Raw genomic sequence first — 25,817 nt, forward strand, 5'->3', positions numbered from 1 at the left:
TAGTAATAAATCCAATCTAGTGATATAAATATATATATACATACACATACGGTCTGTCGGTAAAAGATTATATATACTATATTTATAATTACATCTGGATACGGTCTGTAAATGACTTAAATGTAAATGTAAATGTACTCATTCAAGGGTTTTTCTTTGTTATTTTCTACATTTTGTAATGATAGTGAAGACATCAAAACTATGAAATAACACGAATGGAATCATGTAGTAACCAAAATAAATATTCACTCTTTGCCTTGATGACAGCTTTGCACATTCTTGGCATTCTCTCAACCAGCATCACCTGGAATGCTTTTCCAACAGTCTTGAAGGAGTTCCCACAGATGCTGAGCATTTGTTGGCTGCTTTTCCTTCACTCTGCTGTCCAACTCATCCCAAACCATCTCAATTGGGTTGAGGTCAGGTGATTATGGAGACCAGGTCATCTGATGCAGAGTAAAATAGCCTTTACACTGTCTGGAGGTTGAAAAACAAATGATAGTCCCACTAAGCCCAAACCAGATGGGACGGCGTATCGCTGCAGAATGCTGTGGTAGCCATGCTGGTTAAGTGTGCCTTGAATTCTAAATAAATTACTGACAGTGTCACCAGCAAAGCCCCCCACACCATCACACCACCTCCTCCTCCATGCTTCACGGTGGGAACCACACATGCATAGATCATCCATTCACCTACTCTGAGGTGTCTGTATGGTCCTTCAGCATGTCTCTTTTTGCATCACAGTGCAATAAAACAACTGGGTGGGGGGGGGGGCATGTCCCCCCCAACCCCCTGCCCCCAGTGAAAGTTTTGCCCCTGGTTATTTGTGAAGTCTCCTTTTATAACCTTGAAGTCATTTCATTTGGCTCCTTTCCGTTGTCAGGATCACGTGGAGACGGGCTCTGGGGAGAAGTCTGTGTTCTTCCTGCTCCTCAAGATGTTTGTGAGCAGCAACAACAGCCACCTGAAAATGTCCACCAGGAAACTGGTGGTGAAGGTGAGACCTACTGCCTCGGTTCCAACCGGGTTTGAATCACACACGGGCTTTGTCCCAAATGGTACTCCATTCCTTGACATAGTGCACTACTTTTGACCAATGGTGTAAAGTACTTAAGTAAAAAAAAAAAAAAAAAAAAAACTCTAAAGTACTACTTAAGTATTTATTTTGGGGGGTATCTGTACTTTACTTTACTTTTCTATTTATATATATATATATATAGTTTAAAAAAAACTATTTATAACTTTTACTTCACTTTACATTCCTAATGAAAATAATGTCCGTACAATTTTCCCCGACACCCAAAAGTACTCGTTCCATTTTGTAGCTTTTACTTTTGATATTTTAAAACCAAATACTTTTAGACTTTTACTCAAGTAGTATTTTACTGGGTGACTTTCACTCAAGTAGTAGTTTACTGGGTGACTTTCACTCAAGTAGTAGTTTACTGGGTGACTTTCACTCAAGTAGTAGTTTACTGGGTGACTTTCACTCAAGTAGTATTTTACTGGGTGACTTTCACTCAAGTAGTAGTTTACTGGGTGACTTTTACTCAAGTAGTAGTTTACTGGGTGACTTTCACTTTTACTTGAGTCATTTTCTGTTTTTAGGCATCTTCACTTTTACTCAAGTAGGACCATTGAGTACTTTTCCCCATAGTGGTTTCAAAAGTATTGCCCTATATATATATATACAGAATTTAGTATACCCACTGACTCTTGAATGTGCCCAACGTAGTAAAAACAAATAGTAGTGTACTTATTAAATACATCTACTGTGAGTTCCTGTCAACTCCTTGGTCTCCGTTGTTTGGGATTAGGTGCTGAAGGACAGTGGAGTGTTTGAGTACACCTGGTCTGAGCTGGAGCTGTGGCTGAAACACCTGGACAGACTACAGACAGAGCAGCAGGACACGGTTATACACTTCCTGGAGAGGGTCAGTCACCTGATACATCAATCAATCATTGATACCCTCAATCTATCGATCGTCGTCATAAGTAGTATACAATAAATACATCTATCGACACCTTCATACCCGAGGCCTTCCGCGCTTAGGGATTGATTGATTAGTTGATTGTGTTATGCTATTTATGATACAGGGTGTGTGTGTGTCTCTTCTCTGTGATGTGTGTGTCTCTTCTCTGTGATGTGTGTGTGTGTCCAGGTGATGGTATGTAACCCTGTGATGTGTGTGTGTGTGTGTGTGTGTCCCCAGGTGCTCATGTGTCTGGTATGTAACCCTGTGATGTGTGTGTGTGTGTGTCCCCAGGTGCTCATGTGTCTGGTGTGTAACCCCTACACCTACACAGACAAGGTGGCCAGTCTTGTCCAGGAGGCAGCCTACCTACAGGCCAATCTTAGCGGACAGGACGGAGACACCGCCAGCATCCCCATCTCGCACATAGACGGTTAGTGACTCCTACATCATCCCCATGTCTCACATAGATGGTTAGTGACTCCTACATCATCCCCATCTCACATAGACGGTTAGTGACTCCTACATCATCCCCATCTCACATAGACGGTTAGTGACTCCTACATCATCCCCATCTCGCACATAGATGGTTAGTGACTCCTACATCATCCCCATCTCACATAGACGGTTAGTGACTCCTACATCATCCCCATCTCACATAGACGGTTAGTGACTCCATCATCCCCATCTCACATAGACGGTTAGTGACTCCATCATCCCCATCTCACATAGACGGTTAGTGACTCCTACATCATCCCCATCTCTCACATAGACGGTTAGTGACTCCTACATCATCCCCATCTCACATAGACGGTTAGTGACTCCTACATCATCCCCCATCTCACATAGACGGTTAGTGACTCCATCATCCCCATCTCACATAGACGGTTAGTGACTCCTACATCATCCCCATCTCACATAGACGGTTAGTGACTCCTACATCATCCCCCATCTCACATAGACGGTTAGTGACTCCTACATCATCCCCATCTCACATAGACGGTTAGTGACTCCTACATCATCCCCATGTCACATAGATGGTTAGTGACTCCTACATCATCCCCATCTCACATAGACGGTTAGTGACTCCTACATCATCCCCATCTCACATAGATGGTTAGTGACTCCCATCATCCCCATCTCACATAGACGGTTAGTGACTCCTACATCATCCCCATCTCACATAGATGGTTAGTGACTCCTACATCATCCCCATGTCACATAGACGGTTAGTGACTCCTACATCATCCCCATCTCACATAGACAGTTACTGTGACTCCATCATCCCCATCTCACATATATTGTGACTACTAAATCCCCATTATCAGATCTTCAACCAACACCCCATCTTAGATTAAGGTAACCTGAGTTTACAATCCCCATAAGAAAGAAAAAAATAATATTTATATATTTATTTAACAAGATGGTTATGCAACACCCAATCATCCCCTGTGTCAAAAAGTAATTGACTCCCATCCCCATCTCAATAACTGGTTGTGACCACATCATCCCCATTTCACATAGATGGTCTGTCCATAGAACATTCTCCCAAGAGTCCATCATTTATGTCTGGCCAGTGAACCAAACACCCCATTCACAGTAAGAACCTTATTCCAAAGGTCAAGAATGGTGGTGGTTGTGTGATGGTTTTAGGGGGATGACTCCTACATCATCCCCATCTCAGGACCTAGACGGTTAGTGACTACCATAGGAATCCCCATGGAATCCCGGTTAGTGACTCCATCATCCCCATCTCTACAGGAGAATGTTAGTGACTCCATCATCCCCATCTGAAGTGTTAGCTGAGACATTGTCTTGATACCGGTTAGGAACCATGGATCATCCCCATCTCACATAGACGGTTAGTGACTTCTACATCATCCCCATGTTAGGCATAGACGGTTGTGAGCATGATCCCCATCTAGCTGAGTCATTGTCTTGATAGTGACTCCATCATCCCCATAGGAACCATGGAATCCCGGTTAGTAGTGACTCCTACATCATCCCCATCTCACAGGAGAATGTTAGTGACTCGTCATCATCCCCATCTCAGCTAGAAGTTAGTGACTCCATCATCCCCATCTACCATAGGAACCATGGACTCCCGGTACATCATCCCCATCTCTACAGGAGAATGTTAGTGACTCCATCATCCCCATCTCTGAGCTGAAGTTAGTGACTCACATCATCCCCATCTCACATAGAGGAACCATGGATCATCCCCATGTCACATACGGTTCGGTGATCATCCCCATCTACAGGAGAATGTTAGGCCATCATCCCCATGTCACTGAAGTTGTGAGCTGACATCATCCCCATGTCTTGATAGACAGTACTGGAAAAGGTTATTGTAATTGTTGATACTAAATATTATCAGATCTTCAACCAGGACCTAATATTAGATTAAGGTAACCTGAGTTTACAAATAAGAAGAAAAAAATAATATTTATATATTTATTTAACAAAGTTATGGAACCATGGAATTCCCCTGTGTGAAAAAGTATTGCCCCCTGACACTCAATAACTGGTTGAATGTTTGCCTATTTTGGTCTGTGAGCTGAAGTGTAGCAAGAGTCCATTTTTGTCTTGCCATACCAAAACATGGATTCCACAGTAAGAACGGTTATTCCAAAGGAGAATGGTGGTGGTTGTGTGAGTTTTGAAGTGCTTTGCTGCCTCAGGTCATTGTCTTGATACCATAGGAACCATGGAATCCCGGTCAGTATCGGTGAATTCTACAGGAGAATGTTAGGCCGTCGGTCTGTGAGCTGAGTCATTGTCTTGATACCATAGGAACCATGGAATCCCGGTTAGTATCGGTGAATTCTACAGGAGAATGTTAGGCCGTCGGTCTGTGAGCTGAAGTGTAGCTGAGTCATTGTCTTGATACCATAGGAACCATGGAATCCCGGTCAGTATCGGTGAATTCTACAGGAGAATGTTAGGCCGTCGGTCTGTGAGCTGAAGTGTAGCTGAGTCATTGCCTTGATACCATAGGAACCATGGAATCCCGATCAGTATCGGTGAATTCTACAGGAGAATGTTAGGCCGTCGGTCTGTGAGCTGAAGTGTAGCTGAGTCATTGTCTTGATACCATAGGAACCATGGAATCCCGATCAGTATCGGTGAATTCTACAGGAGAATGTTAGGCCGTCGGTCTGTGAGCTGAAGTGTAGCTGAGTCATTGTCTTGATACCATAGGAACCATGGAATCCCGGTCAGTATCGGTGAATTCTACAGGAGAATGTTAGGCCGTCGGTCTGTGAGCTGAAGTGTAGCTGAGTCATTGTCTTGATACCATAGGAACCATGGAATCCCGGTCAGTATCGGTGAATTCTACAGGAGAATGTTAGGCCGTCGGTCTGTGAGCTGAAGTGTAGCTGAGTCATTGTCTTGATACCATAGGAACCATGGAATCCCGGTCAGTATCGGTGAATTCTACAGGAGAATGTTAGGCCGTCGGTCTGTGAGCTGAAGTGTAGCTGAGTCATTGTCTTGATACCATAGGAACCATGGAATCCCGGTCAGTATCGGTGAATTCTACAGGAGAATGTTAGGCCGTCGGTCTGTGAGCTGAAGTGTAGCTGAGTCATTGTCTTGATACCATAGGAACCATGGAATCCCGGTCAGTATCGGTGAATTCTACAGGAGAATGTTAGGCCGTCGGTCTGTGAGCTGAAGTGTAGCTGAGTCATTGTCTTGATACCATAGGAACCATGGAATGCTGATCAGTATCGGTGAATTCTACAGGAGAATGTTAGGCTGTCGGTCTGTGAGCTGAGTCATTGTCTTGATACCATAGGAACCATGGAATGCTGATCAGTATCGGTGAATTCTACAGGAGAATGTTAGGCTGTCGGTCTGTGAGCTGAGTCATTGTCTTGATACCATAGGAACCATGGAATCCCGGTCAGTATCGGTGAATTCTACAGGAGAATGTTAGGCCGTCGGTCTGTGAGCTGAAGTGTAGCTGAGTCATTGTCTTGATACCATAGGAACCATGGAATGCTGATCAGTATCGGTGAATTCTACAGGAGAATGTTAGGCTGTCGGTCTGTGAGCTGAGTCATTGTCTTGATACCATAGGAACCATGGAATGCTGATCAGTATCGGTGAATTCTACAGGAGAATGTTAGGCTGTCGGTCTGTGAGCTGAGTCATTGTCTTGATACCATAGGAACCATGGAATCCCGGTCAGTATCGGTGAATTCTACAGGAGAATGTTAGGCCGTCGGTCTGTGAGCTGGTGCTGAAGTGTAGCGGAGTCACGCAGCAAGACAAGAATCCAAAACACACAATCAAGTCTATATGAAAATGGTTAAAAAGCAACAAATGTGAAGTTTTGGAATGGCCTCGTCAAAGTCCAGACCTAAACGCAATTAAGATGTTGTGGCAGGACTTGAAACAAACACTTCATGCTTATTAAAAACCCACATATGGCAATTACCTTTTCACACATGGGAATTGAGTGTTGCGGTACTGGGCATTTGGAAAGAATTCAGACCTTAACTTTTTCCATATTTTGTTACGTTTCAGCCTTATTCTAAAATGGATTTTAAAAAAATGATTTCCCTCATCTTCAAACAATACCCCACCAATAACAAAGTGAAAACAGACTTTTAGATTTTTTTTTTTTTAGCAAATTAATATTCAAATTCAAATTTTATTTATATTGCCCTTCGTACATCAGCTGATATCTCAAAGTGCTGTACAGAAACCCAGCCTAAAACCCCAAACGGCAAGCAATGCAGGTGTAGAAGCACGGTGGCTAGGAAAAACTCCCTAGAAAGGCCAAAACCTAGGAAGAAACCTAGAGGAACCAGGCTATGTGGGGTAATACACATTTCTAAACAGAAATGCCTGATTTACATAAGTATTCAGACCCTTTGCTATTAGAATCGAATTTGAGCTCAAGTTTATCCTGTGTCCATTGATCATCCTTGAGATGTTTCTACAATTTGATTCAATTGATTGGACATGATTTGGAAAGGCACACCTGTCTAGGTAAGGTCCCACAGTTGACAGTGAATGTCAGAGCAAGAACCAAGCTATGAGGTCGACGGAATTGTGTCGAGGCACAGATCTGGGGAAGGGCACCGAAATATTTCTGCAGCATTGACGTTCCCCAAGAACACAGTGGCCTCCATCATTCTTAAATGGAAGTTTGGAACCACTGAGACTCTTCCTAGAGCTGGCCGCCCGGCAAAACTGAGCAATTGGTGGAGAAAGATCTTGGTCAGGGAGGTGACCAAGAACCCGATGGTCACTCTGATAGATCTCCAGAGTTCATCTGTGGAGTTGGTTGTAATAATAATAATAATAATATATGCCATTTAGCAGACGCTTTTATCCAAAGCGACTTACAGTCATGTGTGCATACATTCTACGTATGGGTGGTCCCGGGGATTGAACCCACTTCCCTGGCGTTACAAGCGCCATGCTCTACCAACTGAGCTACAGGACCACCTTCTGGAAGGTTCTCCCATCTCTGCAGCACCACAATCAGGTCTTTATGGTAGAGTGGCCAGATGGACACCACTCATCAGGCACCTAAAGGACTCTGACCATGAGAAACAAGATTCTCTGGTCTGATGAAACCAAGATTGAAGTCTTTGGCCTCAATGCCAAGCGTCACGTCTGGTGGAAACCTAGTCCCATCCCTACGGTGAAGTATGGTGGTGGCAGCATGCTGTGTTTCAGAGACAGAGACTGGGAGACTAGTCAGGATCAAGGGAAAGATGAACGGAGCAAAGTACAGAGATCCTTGATGAAAACCTGCTCCAGAGTGCTCAGGACCTCAGACTGGGGCGAAGGTTCACCTTCTAACAGGACAACGACCCTAAGCACACAGCCAAGACAACACAGGAGTGGCTTTGGGACACGTCCCTGAATGTCCTTGATTGGCCCAGCCAGAGCCCGGACTTGAACCTGATCGAACATCTCTGGATAGACCTGAAAATTGCTGCACAGCAACGCTCCCAATTCAACCTGACAGATCTTGAGAGGATCTGCAGAGAAGAATGGGAGAAATTCCCCAAATATAGGTGTGCCAAGCTTGTAGCGTCATACCCAAGAAGACTTGAGGCTGTAATCGCTGCCAAAGGTGCTTCAACAAAGTACTGAGTTAAGGGTCTGAATGCTTATGTAAATGTCATATTTCCATATTTTATTTTATTTTTATATTTGCAAACATTTCTCGAAACCTGTTTTTGCTTTGTCATTACGGGGCATTGTGATGTCATTATGGGGTATTGTGATCTCATGTTAGGGCATTGTGATGTCATTTTAGGGTATTGTGATATCATTATGGGGTATTGTGATGTCATTTTAGGGTATTGTGATGTCATTATGGGGTATTGTGATGTCATTTTGGGGTATTGTGATATCATTATGGGGTATTGTGATGTCATTTTAGGGTATTGTGATGTCATTTTAGGGTATTGTGATGTCATTATGGGGTATTGTGATGTCATTATGGGGTTCTTGTGTGTAGATTGATGGGGGGGGGGCCTATTTTAATTCATTTCAGAATAAGGCGAGAACAAAATGTGTGAAAAATCAAGGGGTCTGAATACTTTCCGAATGCACTGTAACTTTGTCAATTAAATGAAGTATAAATGTTTTTTATTCGTTAACTCAGGTTCCATTTGTCTAACATTCAGTATCAAAAATATCAAAACATTTTAAAAATCGTCAAGGGGCAAATAGTTTTTCATGTTGGTGATTACTACATACATACTACAGTACATCTCCATTTCATGCCTGTTGTCTTCCACGATTCTTTCCATTCTCCTTCGACCTCTCATCAAGGAGTTGGTTTCTACCCACAGGACTGCCGCTGACTGGATGTTTGTTGTTTGTCGCACCGTTCTCTGTAATCTGAGACGTTGTGTGTGTGAAAAGCCCAGGAGGCCGTTTCTGAGATACTGGAACCTGGCACCGACAATACCACGCTCAAATTCGCTTAGCTCTCTCATTTAGCCCGTTCTAACGTTCAATGGAACAGTAACTGAATGTCTTGACGCCTGTCTGCCTGCTTTATATAGGAAGCCACGGTCTGGTGACTCACTGTCTGTAGGAGCGAACCATTTTGGTGACAGGGTGGTGTACCTAATATACTGGCCACAGAGTGTGTGTGTGTGTGTGTGTGTGTGTGTGTGTGTGTGTGTGTGTGTGTGTGTGTGTGTGTGTGTGTGTGTGTGTGTGTGTGTGTGTGTGTGTGTGTGTGTGTGTGTGTGTGTGTGTGTGTGTGTGTGTGTGTGTGTGTGTGTGTGTGTGTGTTCTATCCATGCATGCTTTCGCGCTCTACCTGAGACATGAAACAGATGGGTGGGAGGGCATATATCCTGGCTCATTTTGCCTCAATGGATCATGGAAACATTTTATTCAACACCTAGGTTTAAAAAAAAAAAAGAAGAAAGATAGAAAATAATCGACATGACAGTTAATTCGAAACGCACCAAAGCAGGCAATTATAATCGTATGTATTTTCTATGTGAACTTCCTAAAAATGTCGACCAAAAAAAAATTTGCTGTATAAAATTTGCTGTATAAAATTTGCTGTATAAAATTTGCTGTATAAAATTTGCTGTATAAGTTAATGGAAACATAGCTAGTGAAGACAAAGCCTTGGCCTGGTGGGAAACATTGTGCTGCTTGTATCTCTAGACGTGCTGGACATGGTTGATGTGATCATGGAGGGCAGCGAGGGGGAGACCGAGGAGCTGGGCCCGGCGCTTAGTGATGACCTCATCCTCCAGACCTTCCCTTTCAGTGCCGTGGTACCTGCTGTCCTGGAGGCCAGGAACAAACTACCTGCTACCTACAGAACGGAGAAAGGTAAACTACTAAAGTACTGGCTTTCTGGCGGGCTGGCTTTCTGGCGGTCTGTCTGGCGGGCTGTCTGGCTGGCGGGCTGTCTGGCTGGCGGGCTGTCTGGCTGGCGGACTGTCTGTGGCTCGTTCAAACACTCAAAGCCTTGTTTGTGTGTATTCATAGATGTGTATAATGTAATGTTGTGTATTTGACTCTAGGGAGGGTGTATAATGTTGTGTATTTGACCCTAGGGAGGGTGTATAATGTAATGTTGTGTATTTGACTCTAGGGAGGGTGTATAATGTAATGTTGTGTATTTGACCCTAGGGAGGGTGTATAATGTTTTGTTGTGTATTTAAGGTGTAATATACGACTACATGGCCACAGTCCTGTGTGACGTGCTCCACTGTCAGAGAGACCCTCTGCCTCTCAGCCTGGCTCTTCTACAGTACGACAAAGAGCTGAACTCCTCTGAAGATCCTGGGCCTCCCCATCACTCCATCGTTCACCTACATCACTACTACACAACATGGCTGCCCCAACAGGCCCGGGAACCTCTGGTCAGAACACTTCCCTCTCCTCTCGATCATACAGATATAACTGTTATTAACTTGTTCACAAGTGTTCATCATAAGGTTATTGGTAAAGTGTTGTTATTATTTAATGGTGCTAATTACAACGACGATATTATTATGTGTCCACAACCAACATCTTGTTTGATCGTCTCTCCTCTGTCCCGATAGTTCCAGTCCTGTGAAAGCCCTTTCCAAGCCTCTCCTAGTCCTGTGACCTTCACTGGTCTACTGAAGACGGCCTACACCCAGGGGGCCTCTGCCCTGCTAGAGGACTCCTTCCGACGGAGACTGGAGAAGAGTCTGGTCACTATGGAGATGGCAGAGTATCCCGTTGCAGCCAAGCAGATCCTATTGTACATCAGAACCACTGTGGACAACTGCAGCATGGTACGGAGAAACACTCAGCGAACCTGTATGAGCGCTGCTTTATCGAGCCGCATCTACCATGACTAGCTCCTAACACGTTGTCTCCTGTCTCCTGTCTCTCCACCTCTCCTAACACGATGTCTCCTGTCTCCTGTCTCTCCACCTCTCCTAACACGTTGTCTCCTGTCTCTCCACCTCTCCTAACACGTTGTCCCCTGTCTCTCCACCTCTCCTAACACGATGTCTCCTGTCTCTCCACCTCTCCTAACACGATGTCTCCTGTCTCTCCACCTCTCCTAACACGTTGTCTCCTGTCTCCTGTCTCTCCACCTCTCCTAACACGATGTCTCCTGTCTCCTGTCTCTCCTAACACGTTGTCTCCTGTCTCTCCACCTCTCCTAACACGATGTCTCCTGTCTCTCCACCTCTCCTAACACGATGTCTCCTGTCTCTCCACCTCTCCTAACACGTTGTCTCCTGTCTCCTGTCTCCTGTCTCTCCTAACATGTTGTCTCCTGTCTCCTGTCTCCTGTCTCTCCTAACACGTTGTCTCCTGTCTCCTGTCTCTCCACCTCTCCTAACACGTTGTCTCCTGTCTCCTGTCTCTCCCACTCTCCTAACACGTTGTCTCCTGTCTCCTGTCTCTCCTAACACGTTGTCTCCTGTCTCTCCTAACACGATGTCTCCTGTCTCTCCACCTCTCCTAACACGTTGTCTCCTGTCTCCTGTCTCTCCACCTCTCCTAACATGTTGTCTCCTGTCTCTCCACCTCTCCTAACACGATGTCTCCTGTCTCTCCTAACATGTTGTCTCCTGTCTCTCTACCTCTCCTAACACGATGTCTCCTGTCACTCCACCTCTCCTAACACGTTGTCTCCTGTCTCTCCACCTCTCCTAACACGATGTCTCCTGTCTCCTGTCTCTCCATCTCTCCTAACACGATGTCTCCTGTCTCTCCTAACACGATGTCTCCTGTCTCCTGTCTCTCCACCTCTCCTAACACGATGTCTCCTGTCTCTCCACCTCTCCTAACACGATGTCTCCTCTCCTAACACGTTGTCTCCTGTCTCTACCTCTCCACGATGTCTCCTGTCTCTCCACCTCTCCTAACACGTTGTCTCCTGTCTCTCCACCTCTCCTAACACGTTGTCTCCTGTCTCTCCACCTCTCCTAACACGATGTCTCCTGTCTCTCCACCTCTCCTAACACGATGTCTCCTGTCTCCTGTCTCTCCACCTCTCCTAACACGATGTCTCCTGTCTCTCCACCTCTCCTAACACGTTGTCTCCTGTCTCTCCACCTCTCCTAACACGTTGTCTCCTGTCTCCTCCTCCTCTCTCCTAACACGATGTCTCCTGTCTCTCCACCTCTCCTAACACGTTGTCTCCTGTCTCCTGTCTCCACCTCTCTAACACGTTGTCTCCTCTCTACCTCTCCTAACACGATGTCTCCTGTCTCTCCTAACACGATGTCTCCTGTCTCCTGTCTCTCCACCTCTCCTAACACGATGTCTCCTGTCTCTCCACCTCTCCTAACACGATGTCTCCTGTCTCTCCTAACACGTTGTCTCCTGTCTCCTGTCTCTCCACCTCTCCTAACACGATGTCTCCTGTCCACCTCTCCTAACACGATGTCTCCTGTCTCCTCTCCACCTCTCCTAACACGATGTCTCCTGTCTCCTGTCTCTCCACTGTCTCTCCACCTCTCCTAACACGATGTCTCCTGTCTCCTCCACCTCTCCTAACACGTTGTCTCCTGTCTCCTGTCTCTCCACCTCTCCTAACACGATGTCTCCTGTCTCCTGTCTCCTGATGTCTCCACCTCTCCTAACACGTTGTCTCCTGTCTCCTGTCTCTCCACCTCTCCTCCATGTCTCCTGTCTCTCCTAACACGATGTCTCCTGTCTCCTGTCTCTCCTAACACGATGTCTCCTGTCTCTCCACCTCTCCTAACACGATGTCTCCTGTCTCTCCTAACACGTTGTCTCCTGTCTCCTGTCTCTCCACCTCTCCTAACACGATGTCTCCTGTCTCTCCTAACACGATGTCTCCTGTCTCTCTCCTAACACGATGTCTCCTGTCTCCTGTCTCTCCACCTCTCCTAACACGTTGTCTCCTGTCTCCGTCTCTCCACCTCTCCTAATGTCTCCTGTCTCTCCTGTCTCTCCACCTCTCCTAACACGATGTCTGTCTCCTGTCTCTCCACCTCTCCTAACACGATGTCTCCTGTCTCCTGTCTCTCCTAACACGTTGTCCTCCTAACACGTCTCCTGTCTCCTGTCTCTCCACCTCTCCTAACACGATGTCTCCTGTCTCTCTCTCCTAACACTCTCCTAACACATGTCTCCTGTCTCCTGTCTCTCCACCTCTCCTAACACGTTGTCTCCGATGTCTCCTGTCCACCTCTCCATGTCTCCCTCTCCTAACACGTTGTCTCCTGTCTCCTGTCTCTCCACCTCTCCTAACACGATGTCTCCTGTCTAACCTGTCTCTCTCCACCTCTCCTAACACGATGTCTCCTGTCTCTCTAACACGTTGTCTCCTGTCTCCTGTCTCTCCACCTCTCCTAACACGATGTCTCCTGTCTCCTGTCTCTCCACCTCTCCTAACACGATGTCTCCTGTCTCTCCTAACACGATGTCTCCTGTCTCCTCTCTCTACCTCTCCTAACACGATGTCTCCTGTCTCCTGTCTCCTGTCTCTCCTGTCTCCTGTCTCCTCCGTCTGTCTAACACCTGTCTCCTGTCTCTCCACCTCTCCTAACACGATGTCTCCTGTCTCTCTCCTGTCTCTCCACCTCTCCTAACACGATGTCTCCTGTCTCCACCTCTCCTAACACGTTGTCTCCTGTCTCCTGTCTCTCCTGTCTCCTGTCTCCTGTCACGATGTCTCCTGTCTCTCCACCTCTCCTAACACGATGTCTCCTGTCTCTCCTAACACGTTGTCTCCTGTCTCCTGTCTCTCTCTCCTAACACGTTGTCTCCTGTCTCCTGTCTCTAACCATGTCTCCTGTCCTCTCCTAACACGTTGTCTCCTGTCTCCTGTCTCTCCACTAACAATGTTGTCTCCTGTCTAACACGTTGTCTCCTGTCTCTCCACCTCTCCTAACACGATGTCTCCTGTCTCTCCTAACACGTTGTCTCCTGTCTCCTGTCTCTCCACCTCTCCTAACACGATGTCTCCTGTCTCTCCACCTCTCCCTGTCTCCTCTCCACCTCTCCTAACACGATGTCTCCTGTCTCTCCTAACTGTCTCCTGTCTCTCCACCTCTCCTAACACGTTGTCTCCTGTCTCTCCACCTCTCCTAACACGATGTCTCCTGTCTCCTGTCTCCTGTCTCCTGTCTCCTGTCTCCTGTCTCTCCACCTCTCCTAACACGTGTCTCCTGTCTCCTGTCTCTCACCTCTCCTAACACGTTGTCTCCTGTGTCTCCTGTCTCCTGTCTCCACCTCTCCTAACACGATGTCTCCTGTCTCCTCTCCACCTCTCCTAACACGATGTCTCCTGTCTCCTGTCTCTCCACCTCTCCTAACACGTTGTCTCCTGTCTCTCCTAACAAGTTGTCTCCTGTCTCTCTCTCCTAACACGTTGTCTCCTGTCTCCTGTCTCTCCACCTCTCTAACACGTTGTCTCCTGTCTCCTGTCTCTCTCCTAACACGATGTCTCCTGTCTCCTGTCTCTCCACCTCTCCTAACACGATGTCTCCTGTCTCTCCACCTCTCCTAACACGTTGTCTCCTGTCTCTCCTAACACGTTGTCTCCTGTCTCCTGTCTCTCCACCTCTCCTAACACGATGTCTCCTGTCTCTCCTAACACGATGTCTCCTGTCTCCTCTCCACCTCTCCTAACACGATGTCTCCTGTCTCTCCACTGTCTCTCTCCTAACACGTTGTCTCCTGTCTCCTGTCTCTCCACCTCTCCTAACACGTCTCCTGTCTCTCCTAACACTGTCTCCTGTCTCCTGTCTCTCCACCTCCTAACACGTTGTCTCCTGTCTCCTGTCTCCACCTCTCCTAACACGATGTCTCCTGTCTCTCCTGATGTCTCCTGTCACCTACCTCTCCTAACACGATGTTGTCTCCTGTCTCCTGTCTCTCTACCTCTCTAACACGTTGTCTCCTCCTCCACCTCTCCTAACACGATGTCTCCTGTCTCCTAACACGATGTCTCCTGTCTCTCCTAACACGATGTCTCCTGTCTCTCTAACCTGTCTCCTGTCTCTCCACCTCTCCTAACACTGTCTCCTGTCTCCTGTCTCCTGTCTCTCCACCTCTCCTAACACGTTGTCTCCTGTCTCCTGTCTCTCCTCTCCTAACACGTTGTCTCCTGTCTCTCTCCTAACACGTTGTCTCCTGTCTCTCCACCTCTCCTAACACGATGTCTCCTGTCTCTCCTCCTAACACGTTGTCTCCTGTCTCCTGTCTCTCCACCTCTCCTAACACGTTGTCTCCTGTCTCTCCACCTCCTAACACGATGTCTCCTGTCTCCTGTCTCTCCACCTCTCCTAACAATGTCTCCTGTCTCCTGTCTCTCCACCTCCTCGTTGTCTCCTGTCTAACACTGTCTCTGTCTCGTTGTCTCTCTCACAGTTGTCCTAGACACTGGGCTGCTGGAGCTCAATGTCCTAATGGGAGTTCTCCAGGGCTCCTGGTGTTGGCTTCAGAGACAGGAACCAAATCCTAAGGAAGTCTCCTGTCTCTCCCCTAACAATGTCTCCTGTCTCCTGAGCCCATGGTCGAAGGAGAGACTGAGCCCATGGTCGAAGGAGAGACTGAGCCCATGGTCGAAGGAGAGACTGAGCCCATGGTCGCTGATCAGAAGGCAGCGGAGACAGCAGAAACCATGGCTGTGGATCCCAAGGTGGCGGCGGAGACGGAGCCTATAGCTATGGACCAGGACACAGCCACTGTAGTAGATCCAGCCAAGGCAGCAGAACCCAAAGCTGTGGACCTCTCCGAATGGATCAGAGCTCCTCCTGGAGGTCAACCCGTCTTCTGAAGCAGAGGACGACCACAGCCTGGTAGGTCCCAGTAACCCTTTTACCCGAGGTAGTATACCAGATATATAGTAGTCAGAATTCCAACGGAGGACCAAGACTCCGCGTCCTTCGTCAGGGAGTCTTCGTACCAATATCAAACAGAAAGGAGGACCAAGACTCCGCGTCCTTCGTCAGGGAGTCTTCATACCAATATCAAACAGAAAGGAGGACCAAGACTCCGCGTCCTTCGTCAGGGAGTCTTCGTACCAATATCAAACAGAAAGGAGGACCAAGACTCCGCGTCCTTCGTCAGGGAGTCTCCATACCAATATCAAACAGAAAGGAGGACCCAGGAGGACCAAGACTCTGCGTCCTTCATCAGGAAGTCTTCGTACCAATATCAAACAGAAAGGAGGACCAAGACTCCGCGTCCTTCGTCAGGAAGTCTTCATACCAATATCAAACAGAAAGGAGGACCAAGGAGGACCAAGACTCAGTGTCCTTCGTCAGAGAGTCTTCATACCAATATCAAACAGAAAGGAGGACCAAGGAGGACCAAGACTCCGCGTCCTTCGTCAGGAAGTCTTCATACCAATATCAAACAGAAAGGAGGACCAAGGAGGACCAAGACTCAGTGTCCTTCGTCAGAGAGTCTTCGTACCAATATCAAACAGAAAGGAGGACCAAGACTCAGTGTCCTTCGTCAGAGAGTCTTCATACCAATATCAAACAGAAAGGAGGACCAAGGAGGACCAAGACTCCGCGTCCTTCGTCAGAGAGTCTTCGTACCAATATCAAACAGAAAGGAGGACCCAGGAGGACCAAGACTCAGTGTCCTTCGTCAGAGAGTCTTCGTACCAATATCAAACAGAAAGGAGGACCAAGGAGGACCAAGACTCAGTGTCCTTCATCAGGGAGTCTTCATACCAATATCAAACAGAAAGGAGGACCAAGGAGGACCAAGACTCAGTGTCCTTCGTCAGAAGTCTTCATACCAATATCAAACAGAAAGGAGGACCAAGACTCCGCGTCCTTTGTCAGGGATTCTTCGTGACAAATAGAGTTGTAGCCTTGTTCCTCTTTGTTTACTGTAGCTCAATAACTTATCCCTGGTGGATTTGGGATATTTCTCCTTGACTTTTTGTTCTGGTGATGTGATAATACTGTATCCTTTTCCCTGACCTGTGTGTGTGTGTCTGTGTGTGTGTGTAGGTGGTGTTGTCAGTGCTGAGGTCCATCCTGAAGCACCCGTGTATCGAGCAGTGGTTCCTGTCTCTGGAGTTGTCCTCTGTCCCTCCTACCTCCCTCAACCCCGTCAGGCTGAAGCTGCTGTGTGCTCAACTGTCTGACTGCATCCTGGGTCTATTACAGTCCTCTGCCTCCGTCCTTCGACCCCTGAACTCCCTCCATCTCCTCTCCCCCTACCTAGAGGCTGTATCAAGGGCTCTGCTCAGAGAACTGGGGGAGACTGGGGAGAGGAGGGAGACCGACAAGGAGTCCCGGCCTGTGAGAGCCTTCATGGCCTTGCATGCCTACATGGAACCCTCTCTCCTCCAGGAGCTGGTCTCTTCCCTTCTCCTCCTCCCCAAGGAGGCGCTCATCACCCCGGGGGAGGGTGACTGGGAGGGAGAGGAGGACAGAGAGAAGAGCCCCAGAGCAGCAGAGCTCAGTGTCTACGGACGCACGGCTCTACAGGTCCTCACTGAGACCTCCTCCGACGCCTCTTCATCTGGCTCCCCTATCCTCCTCCTCTCCCAGGCTCACCTCCAAGGTCTGGCCACCCTGCTCCTCTCCTGCTCCAGCCCATCTCTGGAGACCTTCCTCCTGCAGGCCCTGAGGACCCAGCCAGGCAACGCTAAACTCCTCCACACTGACATCCTCCTCCACTGTCTCCAGGGGCCTCTTACTGCAGCCACCCAGGCCCTCGGGGTAGCTCTGCTGCAGAACTGCTCTGCTCACAGGCTCTGCTTCGAGGTGTGGTGCCTGCAGCCGCAGCACCTGGAGAAACTGTCAGACCAGACGGAGACATTCCTACCGCTGGTCAACAGTTACCTGCAGACTGCAGCCAGAGAGGACCCCGCCAGGCCTAAAGACGGTAGGTGGTTGTGGTCTCGTCTGCTGTGTCAAACTCATTGTTACTGTATTTATGTTAGACTGGCAGCTGTCGGGGAGGGGGGGTCTGTCGGGGGGTCCGTCGGGGTGGGGGGGTCTGTCAGGGGGTCTGTCGGGGGGGGGGGGGTCTGAATTCTAACTTCCACATAGTTAGTCTCTCATTGACAATTAATGCTTGACTTAAGAAGTGAAAGTGCATGTTTGGTTCTTAACGATCACAGTCACCATGTTGTTTACATGCCCATGTTGTCCCACAGTTCAGACAGCGGTGCTGAAGGCCCTGAAGAAGGCCCTGTTCCCCAGGCTGAGCCTCTCTGTGCTGGGGCAGGAGACAGGGGAGGCCCTGGGAGCTGTGGAGGTTGTGGAGGCTCTGTCTAGTCTGGTTAGACTGACAGCTAAGGTCAGGGACATCAGAGAGCTCATCGCCTCCCTGCCAGCTGCCCTGCAGAAACTAGACGGCTTTGAGAGGTAATATGTCTCTACAGGTATTACCGCAGTAAAACACAGCCGAAATCAACAGGTGTAGTAGACCTTACTTTGAAATGTTTACTTACAAGACCTTAAACAACAATACAAAAATATTTACTAATTAACCAAAGTAAAAAATGTAAGAGAAACAATAAAATGATAATAGCGAGGCTATATACAGGGGGTACAGGTACCGAGTCAATGTGCAGGGGTACAGGTTAGTAATGAGGCTATATACAGGGGGTACAGGTTAGTAATGAGACTATATACAGGGGTACAGGTTAGTAATGAGACTATATACAGGGGTACAGGTTAGTAATGAGACTATATACAGGGGTACAGGTTAGTAATGAGACTATATACAGGGGGTACAGGTTAGTAATGAGACTATATACAGGGGTACAGGTTAGTAATGAGGCTATATACAGGGGTACAGGTTAGTAATGAGACTATATACAGGGGTACAGGTTAGTAATGAGACTATATACAGGGGGTACAGGTTAGTAATGAGGCTATATACAGGGGGTACTGGTACCGAGTCAATGTGCAGGGGTACAGGTTAGTAATGAGGCTATATACAGGGGGTACAGGTTAGTAATTAGACTATATACAGGGGGTACAGGTTAGTAATGAGGCTATATACAGGGGGTACAGGTTAGTAATTAGACTATATACAGGGGTACAGGTTAGTAATGAGCCTATATACAGGGGTACAGGTTAGTAATGAGACTATATACAGGGGTACAGGTTAGTAATGAGACTATATACAGGGGGTACAGGTTAGTAATGAGACTATATACAGGGGGTACAGGTTAGTAATGAGACTATATACAGGGGGTACAGGTTAGTAATGAGACTATATACAGGGGTACAGGTTAGTAATGAGACTATATACAGGGGTACAGGTTAGTAATGAGACTATATACAGGGGTACAGGTTAGTAATGAGACTATATACAGGGGTACAGGTTAGTAATGAGACTATATACAGGGGTACAGGTTAGTAATGAGACTATACAGGGGTACAGGTTAGTAATGAGACTATATACAGGGGTACAGGTTAGTAATGAGACTATATACAGGGGGTACAGGTTAGTAATGAGACTATATACAGGGCTACAGGTTAGTAATGAGACTATATACAGGGGTACAGGTTAGTAATGAGGCTATATACAGGGGGTACTGGTACCGAGTCAATGTGCAGGGGTACAGGTTAGTAATGAGGCTATATACAGGGGGTACTGGTACCGAGTCAATGTGCGGGGGTACAGGTTAGTAATGAGACTATATACAGGGGTACAGGTTAGTAATGAGACTATATACAGGGGCTACAGGTTAGTAATGAGACTATATAAAGGGGTACAGGTTAGTAATGAGACTATATACAGGGGGTACCGGTTAGTAATTTACATTTACATTTAAGTCATTTAGCAGACGCTCTTATCCAGAGCGACTTACAAATATACAGGGGGTACAGGTTAGTCATGAGACTATATACAGGGGTACAGGTTAGTAATGAGACTATATACAGGGGGTACAGGTTAGTAATGAGACTATATACAGGGGGTACAGGTTAGTAATGAGACTATATACAGGGGTACAGGTTAGTAATGAGACTATATACAGGGGTACAGGTTAGGGGTAAGGCTGTAATGAGACTATATACAGGGGGTACAGGTTAGTAATGAGGGGGTACAGGTTAGTAATGAGAGGGGGTACAGGTTAGTAATGAGGCTATATACAGGGGGTACAGGTTAGTAATGAGACTATATACAGGGGTACAGGTTAGTAATGAGACTATATACAGGGGGTACAGGTTAGTAATGAGACTATATATAGGGGTACAGGTTAGTAATGAGACTATATACAGGGGTACAGGTTAGTAATGAGACTATATACAGGGGTACAGGTTAGTAATGAGACTATATACAGGGGGTACAGGTTAGTAATGAGACTATATACAGGGGTACAGGTTAGTAATGAGACTATATACAGGGGTACAGGTTAGTAATGAGACTATATACAGGGGGTACAGGCCTAGTCATGAGACTATATACAGGGGTACAGGTTAGTAATTAGACTATATACAGGGGGTACAGGTTAGTAATGAGACTATATACAGGGGGTACAGGTTAGTAATTAGACTATATACAGGGGGTACAGGTTAGTCATGAGACTATATACAGGGGGTACAGGTTAGTCATGAGACTATATACAGGGGGTACAGGTTAGTAATGAGACTATATACAGGGGGTACAGGTTAGTCCAGGTAATGTAGGTAATATGTTCATGTAGGGAGGGGTAAAGTGAGTAGCAGCAGTGTAAAAACAAAGGGGGTCAATGTAAATAGTCCGGGTGGCCATTTGATTAGCTGTTCAGGAGTCTTATGGCTTGGGGGGTAGAAGCTGTTAAGGAGCCTCTTGGTCCTAGACTTGGCGCTCCGGTACCGCTTGCCGTGCGGTAGCAGAGAGAACAGTCTATGACCAGGGTGACTGGAGTCTTTGACAATTCTTTTGGCCTTCCTCTGACACCGCCTGGTATAGAGGTCCTGGATGACAGGAAGCTTTGCCCCAGTGATGTACTGGGCCGTTGGCACTACCCTATGTTGCGCCTTGCGGTCGGATGCCGAGCAGTTGCCATACCAATTGGGGATGCAACCTGTCAGGATGCTCTCGATGGTGCATCTGTTGAACATTTTGAGGATCTGGGGACCCGTGCCAAATCTTTTCAGTCTCCTGAGGGGGAATAGGTGTTCTCGTGCCCTCTTCACGACTGTCTTGGTGTGTTTGAACCATTCTAGTTTGTTGGGGATATGGACACCAGGAACTTGAAACTCTCGACCCGCTCCACTACAGTCCTGTTGATTTTAATGGGGGCCTTTTCGGGCCCACCTTTTCCTGTAGTTCATGAACAGCTAATTTGTCTTGATCACGTTGAGGGAGAGGTTGTTGTCCTGGCACCACACTGCCAGGTCTCTGGCCTCCTCCCTATAGGCTGTCTCATCGTTGTCGGTGCTCAGGCCTACCACTGTTGTGTCGTCAGAAAACTTAATGATGGTGTTGGAGTCGTGTTTGGACACGCAGTCATGGGTGAACATGGAGTATAGGAGGGGTCTGAGCACCCACCCCTGAGGGGCACCATCCCTCGGATCAGCGTGGCAGATGTGTTGTTGCCTACCCTCACCACCTGGGTCCGGCCCGTCAGGAAGTCCAGGGTCCAGTTGCTGAGGGAGGTGTTTAATCCCAGGGTCCTCAGCTTAGTGATGAGCTTTGAGGACACTATGGTATTGAATGCTGAGCTGTTGTCAATGAATAGCATTCTCACATAGGTGTTCCTTTTGTCCAGGTGTGGAAGGGCAATGTGGAGTACGATTGCTTCTTTGGGGTTTTAGGCTGGGTTTCAGTACAGCACTTTGAGATATCAGCTGATGTACGAAGAGCTATATAAATACATTTGATTTGATTGAGATTGCGTCATCTGTGGATCTGTTGGGGCTGTATGCAAGTTGAAGTGGGTCTTCGGTTTCCGGGATTATGGTGTTGTGAGCCATGACCAGCCTTTCAAAGCTCTTCATGGCTACCGACATGAGTGTGCTACAAGGCGGTAGTTATTTAGGCAGGTTACCTTCTCTTTCCTTGGGCTCAGGGACTATGATGGTCTGTTTGAAACATGTATTTATTACAGATTCGGGTCAGGGAGAGGTTGAAAATGTCATCTTCGTTCGAGGTGAGGAGCTCTTTTTGGTCATAAGAGACACGGTAGCAGGAACATTTATGTAATTTTAGCATTGAAATATATCAAATGAACCAGAAACGTCAAACCCTTGTAGTTAAGAAATATAATACACTAAGAATGCATCACATATTTCCCTAAGCTAACAAAACAAAACCATAAAACCCACATGGTAAACTGAGATTCGGCAATTAACATATTGGCTTCTGCAGCGATATAGACGGAGGTCATCCCCTCCGGTGCTATTTATTAGGAAGTCAGCCTATTGTTAAACACACATCTACTAAGGTTACAGGGGGCCATGTCTCAACAATTAACATATGAAGAGTGCAGCGATATAGACGGAGGTCATCCCCTCCGGTGCTATTTATTAGGAAGTCAGCCTATTGTTAAACACACATCTACTAAGGTTACAGGGGGCCATGTATCAACAATTAACATATGAAGAGTGCAGCGATATAGACGGAGGTCATCCCCTCCGGTGCTATTTATTAGGAAGTCAGCCTATTGTTAAACACACATCTACAAAGGCTACAGTATCAACAAGGTGTTCTCTCTGTCCCTCCCTTCAGATGGCAGCTGGTGGACCCCATCAGTGCTGTGCTGTCTGTCTGTCCCGAGGAGCTGGAGTTGTGGAGGACTTCGGTGCTCTCTGCCGCCCTCCGGTGGCTGAGCTCTTCCTACGGTCACAACAGAGACCAGAACACGGCACCACTCACACAGGAGGACAGCATACTCAATAGACTGACTGTACTGCTGGTGGGTCACCTGTTGTCCGCATCCCAAATGACTCTCTATATAATGCGCTACTGTTGACCAGAGGTCATGAGATGTTTTCAGTTGATATGTCAACTTAAATCACGTTGGTTTTGTTGTACATTGACATTTTGAGTAATTTAGCAGACGTTCTTATCCAGAGCGACTTACAGTAGTGAGTACATGTGTTTTTCGTACTGGTCCCCTTGTGGGAATCGAACCCACAACCTTTCGCGTTACAAGTGCTCCAACTGAGCCACGCGGGACTACATTGGTAACTCAGAAACAAACTTTAATATTCCCCCCCCCCCCCTCAGACTTTTCCAGAAGACATCACAGCAGCAGAATGGAACAGCTTTGTCAAGGCTGGACTGAAGTAAGATCCTTTATTCAGACACACCTCCTCTGTTGAAAATAAATGTATATCATGTCTGTCGAGGGGGGTCTTTCAGAGGGGGTCTGTCAGAGGGGGTCTGTTGGGTCAGTCAGGGGGGGGGGTCTGTCAGAGGGGGTCTGTCAGAGGGGGTCTGTCAGGGGGTCTGTTGGGTCTGTCGGGGGTCTGTCAGAGGGGGTTTGTCAGAGGGGGTCTGTCAGGGGGTCTGTTGGGTCGGGGGGTCTGTCGAGGGGGTCGGGTTTGTCAGGGGGGTCTGTCGAGGGGGTCTGTCGGGTTTGTCACTGGGGGTCTGGGGGTCTGTCGGGTTTGTCGGGGGGGGTCTGTCGGGGGGGTCTGTCGGGTCTGTCGGGAGGGGGGGGGGGGGGGTCTGTCGGGTCTTTCGGGGGGGTCTGTCAGGGGGTCTGTCGGAGGGGTCTGTCAGGGGGATCTGTCAGGTCTGTCGGGGGAGGTCTGTCAGGGGGTCTGTCGGGGTCATGTGATTTATCTAACCTTTTATTTCTCCAGGTTAGTCTGAGATGTATTTTGCTCTTGACATATTCCTGTCTAGTGTTTATGGAGAATCTCTTCCTTCCCAGGTGTCGCTACAGAGACCCTAACTTCCTGAGCACCCTAAACAGGATGTTGGATCTGATGTATGGAGATAGTGAAGGACCTAAAGACCTGGTTCCTCTACCTACCATCCACATGATGGCCTCCAGCCACTCCCTGTTCCTACCCATCATGCTGGGAGACGAGGAGGACCTTAGTGGGAACACACAGGTTAAAGGTACAGAACAGGACCTTAGTCGGGAGGGGGTTGCCCAGCACCAGCTACCTGGGGGGGGGGGGTTGCCCAGCACCAGCTACCTGGGGGGGTTGCCCAGCACCAGTTACCTGGGGGGGGTTGCCCAGCACCAGCTACCTGGGGGGGGTTGCCCAGCACCAGCTACCTGGGGGGGGTTGCCCAGCACCAGCTACCTGGGGGGGTTGCCCAGCACCAGCTACCTGGGGGGGGGTTGCCCAGCACCAGCTACCTGGGGGTTGCCCAGCACCAGCTACCTGGGGGGTTGCCCAGCACCAGCTACCTGGGGGGGTTGCCCAGCACCAGCTACCTGGGGGGTTGCCCAGCACCAGCTACCTGGGGGGTTGCCCAGCACCAGCTACCTGGGGGGGGGTTGGCCAGCACCAGCTACCTGGGGGGGTTGCCCAGCACCAGCTACCTGGGGGGGGGTTGCCCAGCACCAGCTACCTGGGGGGTTGCCCAGCACCAGCTACCTGGGGGGGGGTTGCCCAGCACCAGCTACCTGGGGGGGTTGCCCAGCACCAGCTACCTGGGGGGGTTGCCCAGCACCAGCTACCTGGGGGGTTGCCCAGCACCAGCTACCTGGGGGGGGGTTGGCCAGCACCAGCTACCTGGGGGGTTGCCCAGCACCAGCTACCTGGGGGGTTGCCCAGCACCAGCTACCTGGGGGGTTGGCCAGCACCAGTTACCTGGGGGGTTGCCCAGCACCAGCTACCTGGGGGGGTTGCCCAGCACCAGCTACCTGGGGGGGTTGGCCAGCACCAGTTACCTGGGGGGGGTTGCCCAGCACCAGCTACCTGGGGGGGTTGCCCAGCACCAGCTACCTGGGGGGGGGTTGCCCAGCACCAGCTACCTGGGGGGTTGCCCAGCACCAGCTACCTGGGGGGGGTTGCCCAGCACCAGCTACCTGGGGGGTTGCCCAGCACCAGCTACCTGGGGGGTTGCCCAGCACCAGGGGGGTTGCCCAGCACCAGCTACCTGGGGGTTGCCCAGCACCAGCTACCTGGGGGGTTGCCCAGCACCAGCTACCTGGGGGGTTGCCCAGCACCAGCTACCTGGGGGGGGTTGCCCAGCACCAGCTACCTGGGGGGTTGGCCAGCACCAGTTACCTGGGGGGGGTTGGCCAGCACCAGGGGGGGTTGCCCAGCACCAGCTACCTGGGGGGTTGCCCAGCACCAGCTACCTGGGGGGGTTTGCCCAGCACCAGCTACCTCGGGGGGGGGGGGTTGCCCAGCACCAGCTACCTGAATGGGGGTTTGCCCAGCACCAGCTAACACACTGAATTGCCCAGCACCAGCACACTGAATTATCTTTGGGGGATGTGAATATAACCCACTGTATGTAACACACTGAATATCACTGTAACCAGTGTTCCAGATAACACTGAATATAAATATAACACACCTGTATGTAACACTGAAATATAACACGCTGAATATAACACACTGTATGTGACACGCTGAATATAACACACTGTATGTAACACACTGCACACTGTATGTAACACACTGAATATAACACACTGTATGTAACACACTGTATGTAACACACTGAATATAACACACTGAATATAACACACTGTATGTAACACACTGAATATAACACACTGAATATAACACACTGAATATAACACACTGTATGTAACACACTGAATATAACACACTGAATATAACACACTGAATATAAAACACTGTATGTAACACACTGAATATAACACACTGAATATAACACACTGAATATAACACACTGTATGTAACACACTGAATATAACACACTGAATATAACACACTGAATATAACACACTGAATATAACACACTGTATGTAACACACTGAATATAACACACTGAATATAACACACTGTATGTAAC

The 25,817-nt window shown here is 48.2% G+C and overlaps 1 protein-coding gene across 1 annotated transcript in view; it reads left to right on the plus strand.

Annotated features, from left to right (window-relative positions):
• Positions 1–25,817, plus strand: part of urb1 (URB1 ribosome biogenesis homolog) — an 80,209-nt gene that overhangs the window by 23,110 nt on the left and 31,282 nt on the right. Inside the window, exons 15-27 of the mRNA XM_046313774.1 lie at positions 884–997; positions 1,818–1,934; positions 2,268–2,406; positions 9,642–9,812; positions 10,149–10,348; positions 10,532–10,750; positions 15,457–15,709; positions 15,843–16,756; positions 16,919–17,801; positions 18,076–18,286; positions 22,590–22,776; positions 23,091–23,149; positions 23,743–23,933. Of these exons, the coding sequence (XP_046169730.1) occupies positions 884–997; positions 1,818–1,934; positions 2,268–2,406; positions 9,642–9,812; positions 10,149–10,348; positions 10,532–10,750; positions 15,457–15,709; positions 15,843–16,756; positions 16,919–17,801; positions 18,076–18,286; positions 22,590–22,776; positions 23,091–23,149; positions 23,743–23,933 (3,658 nt within the window). The remainder of the gene's footprint in view (positions 1–883; positions 998–1,817; positions 1,935–2,267; positions 2,407–9,641; positions 9,813–10,148; positions 10,349–10,531; positions 10,751–15,456; positions 15,710–15,842; positions 16,757–16,918; positions 17,802–18,075; positions 18,287–22,589; positions 22,777–23,090; positions 23,150–23,742; positions 23,934–25,817) is intronic.

Source organism: Oncorhynchus gorbuscha, linkage group LG19, assembly GCF_021184085.1.
Source record: "Oncorhynchus gorbuscha isolate QuinsamMale2020 ecotype Even-year linkage group LG19, OgorEven_v1.0, whole genome shotgun sequence".
Taxonomy (NCBI): Eukaryota; Metazoa; Chordata; class Actinopteri; order Salmoniformes; family Salmonidae; genus Oncorhynchus; species Oncorhynchus gorbuscha.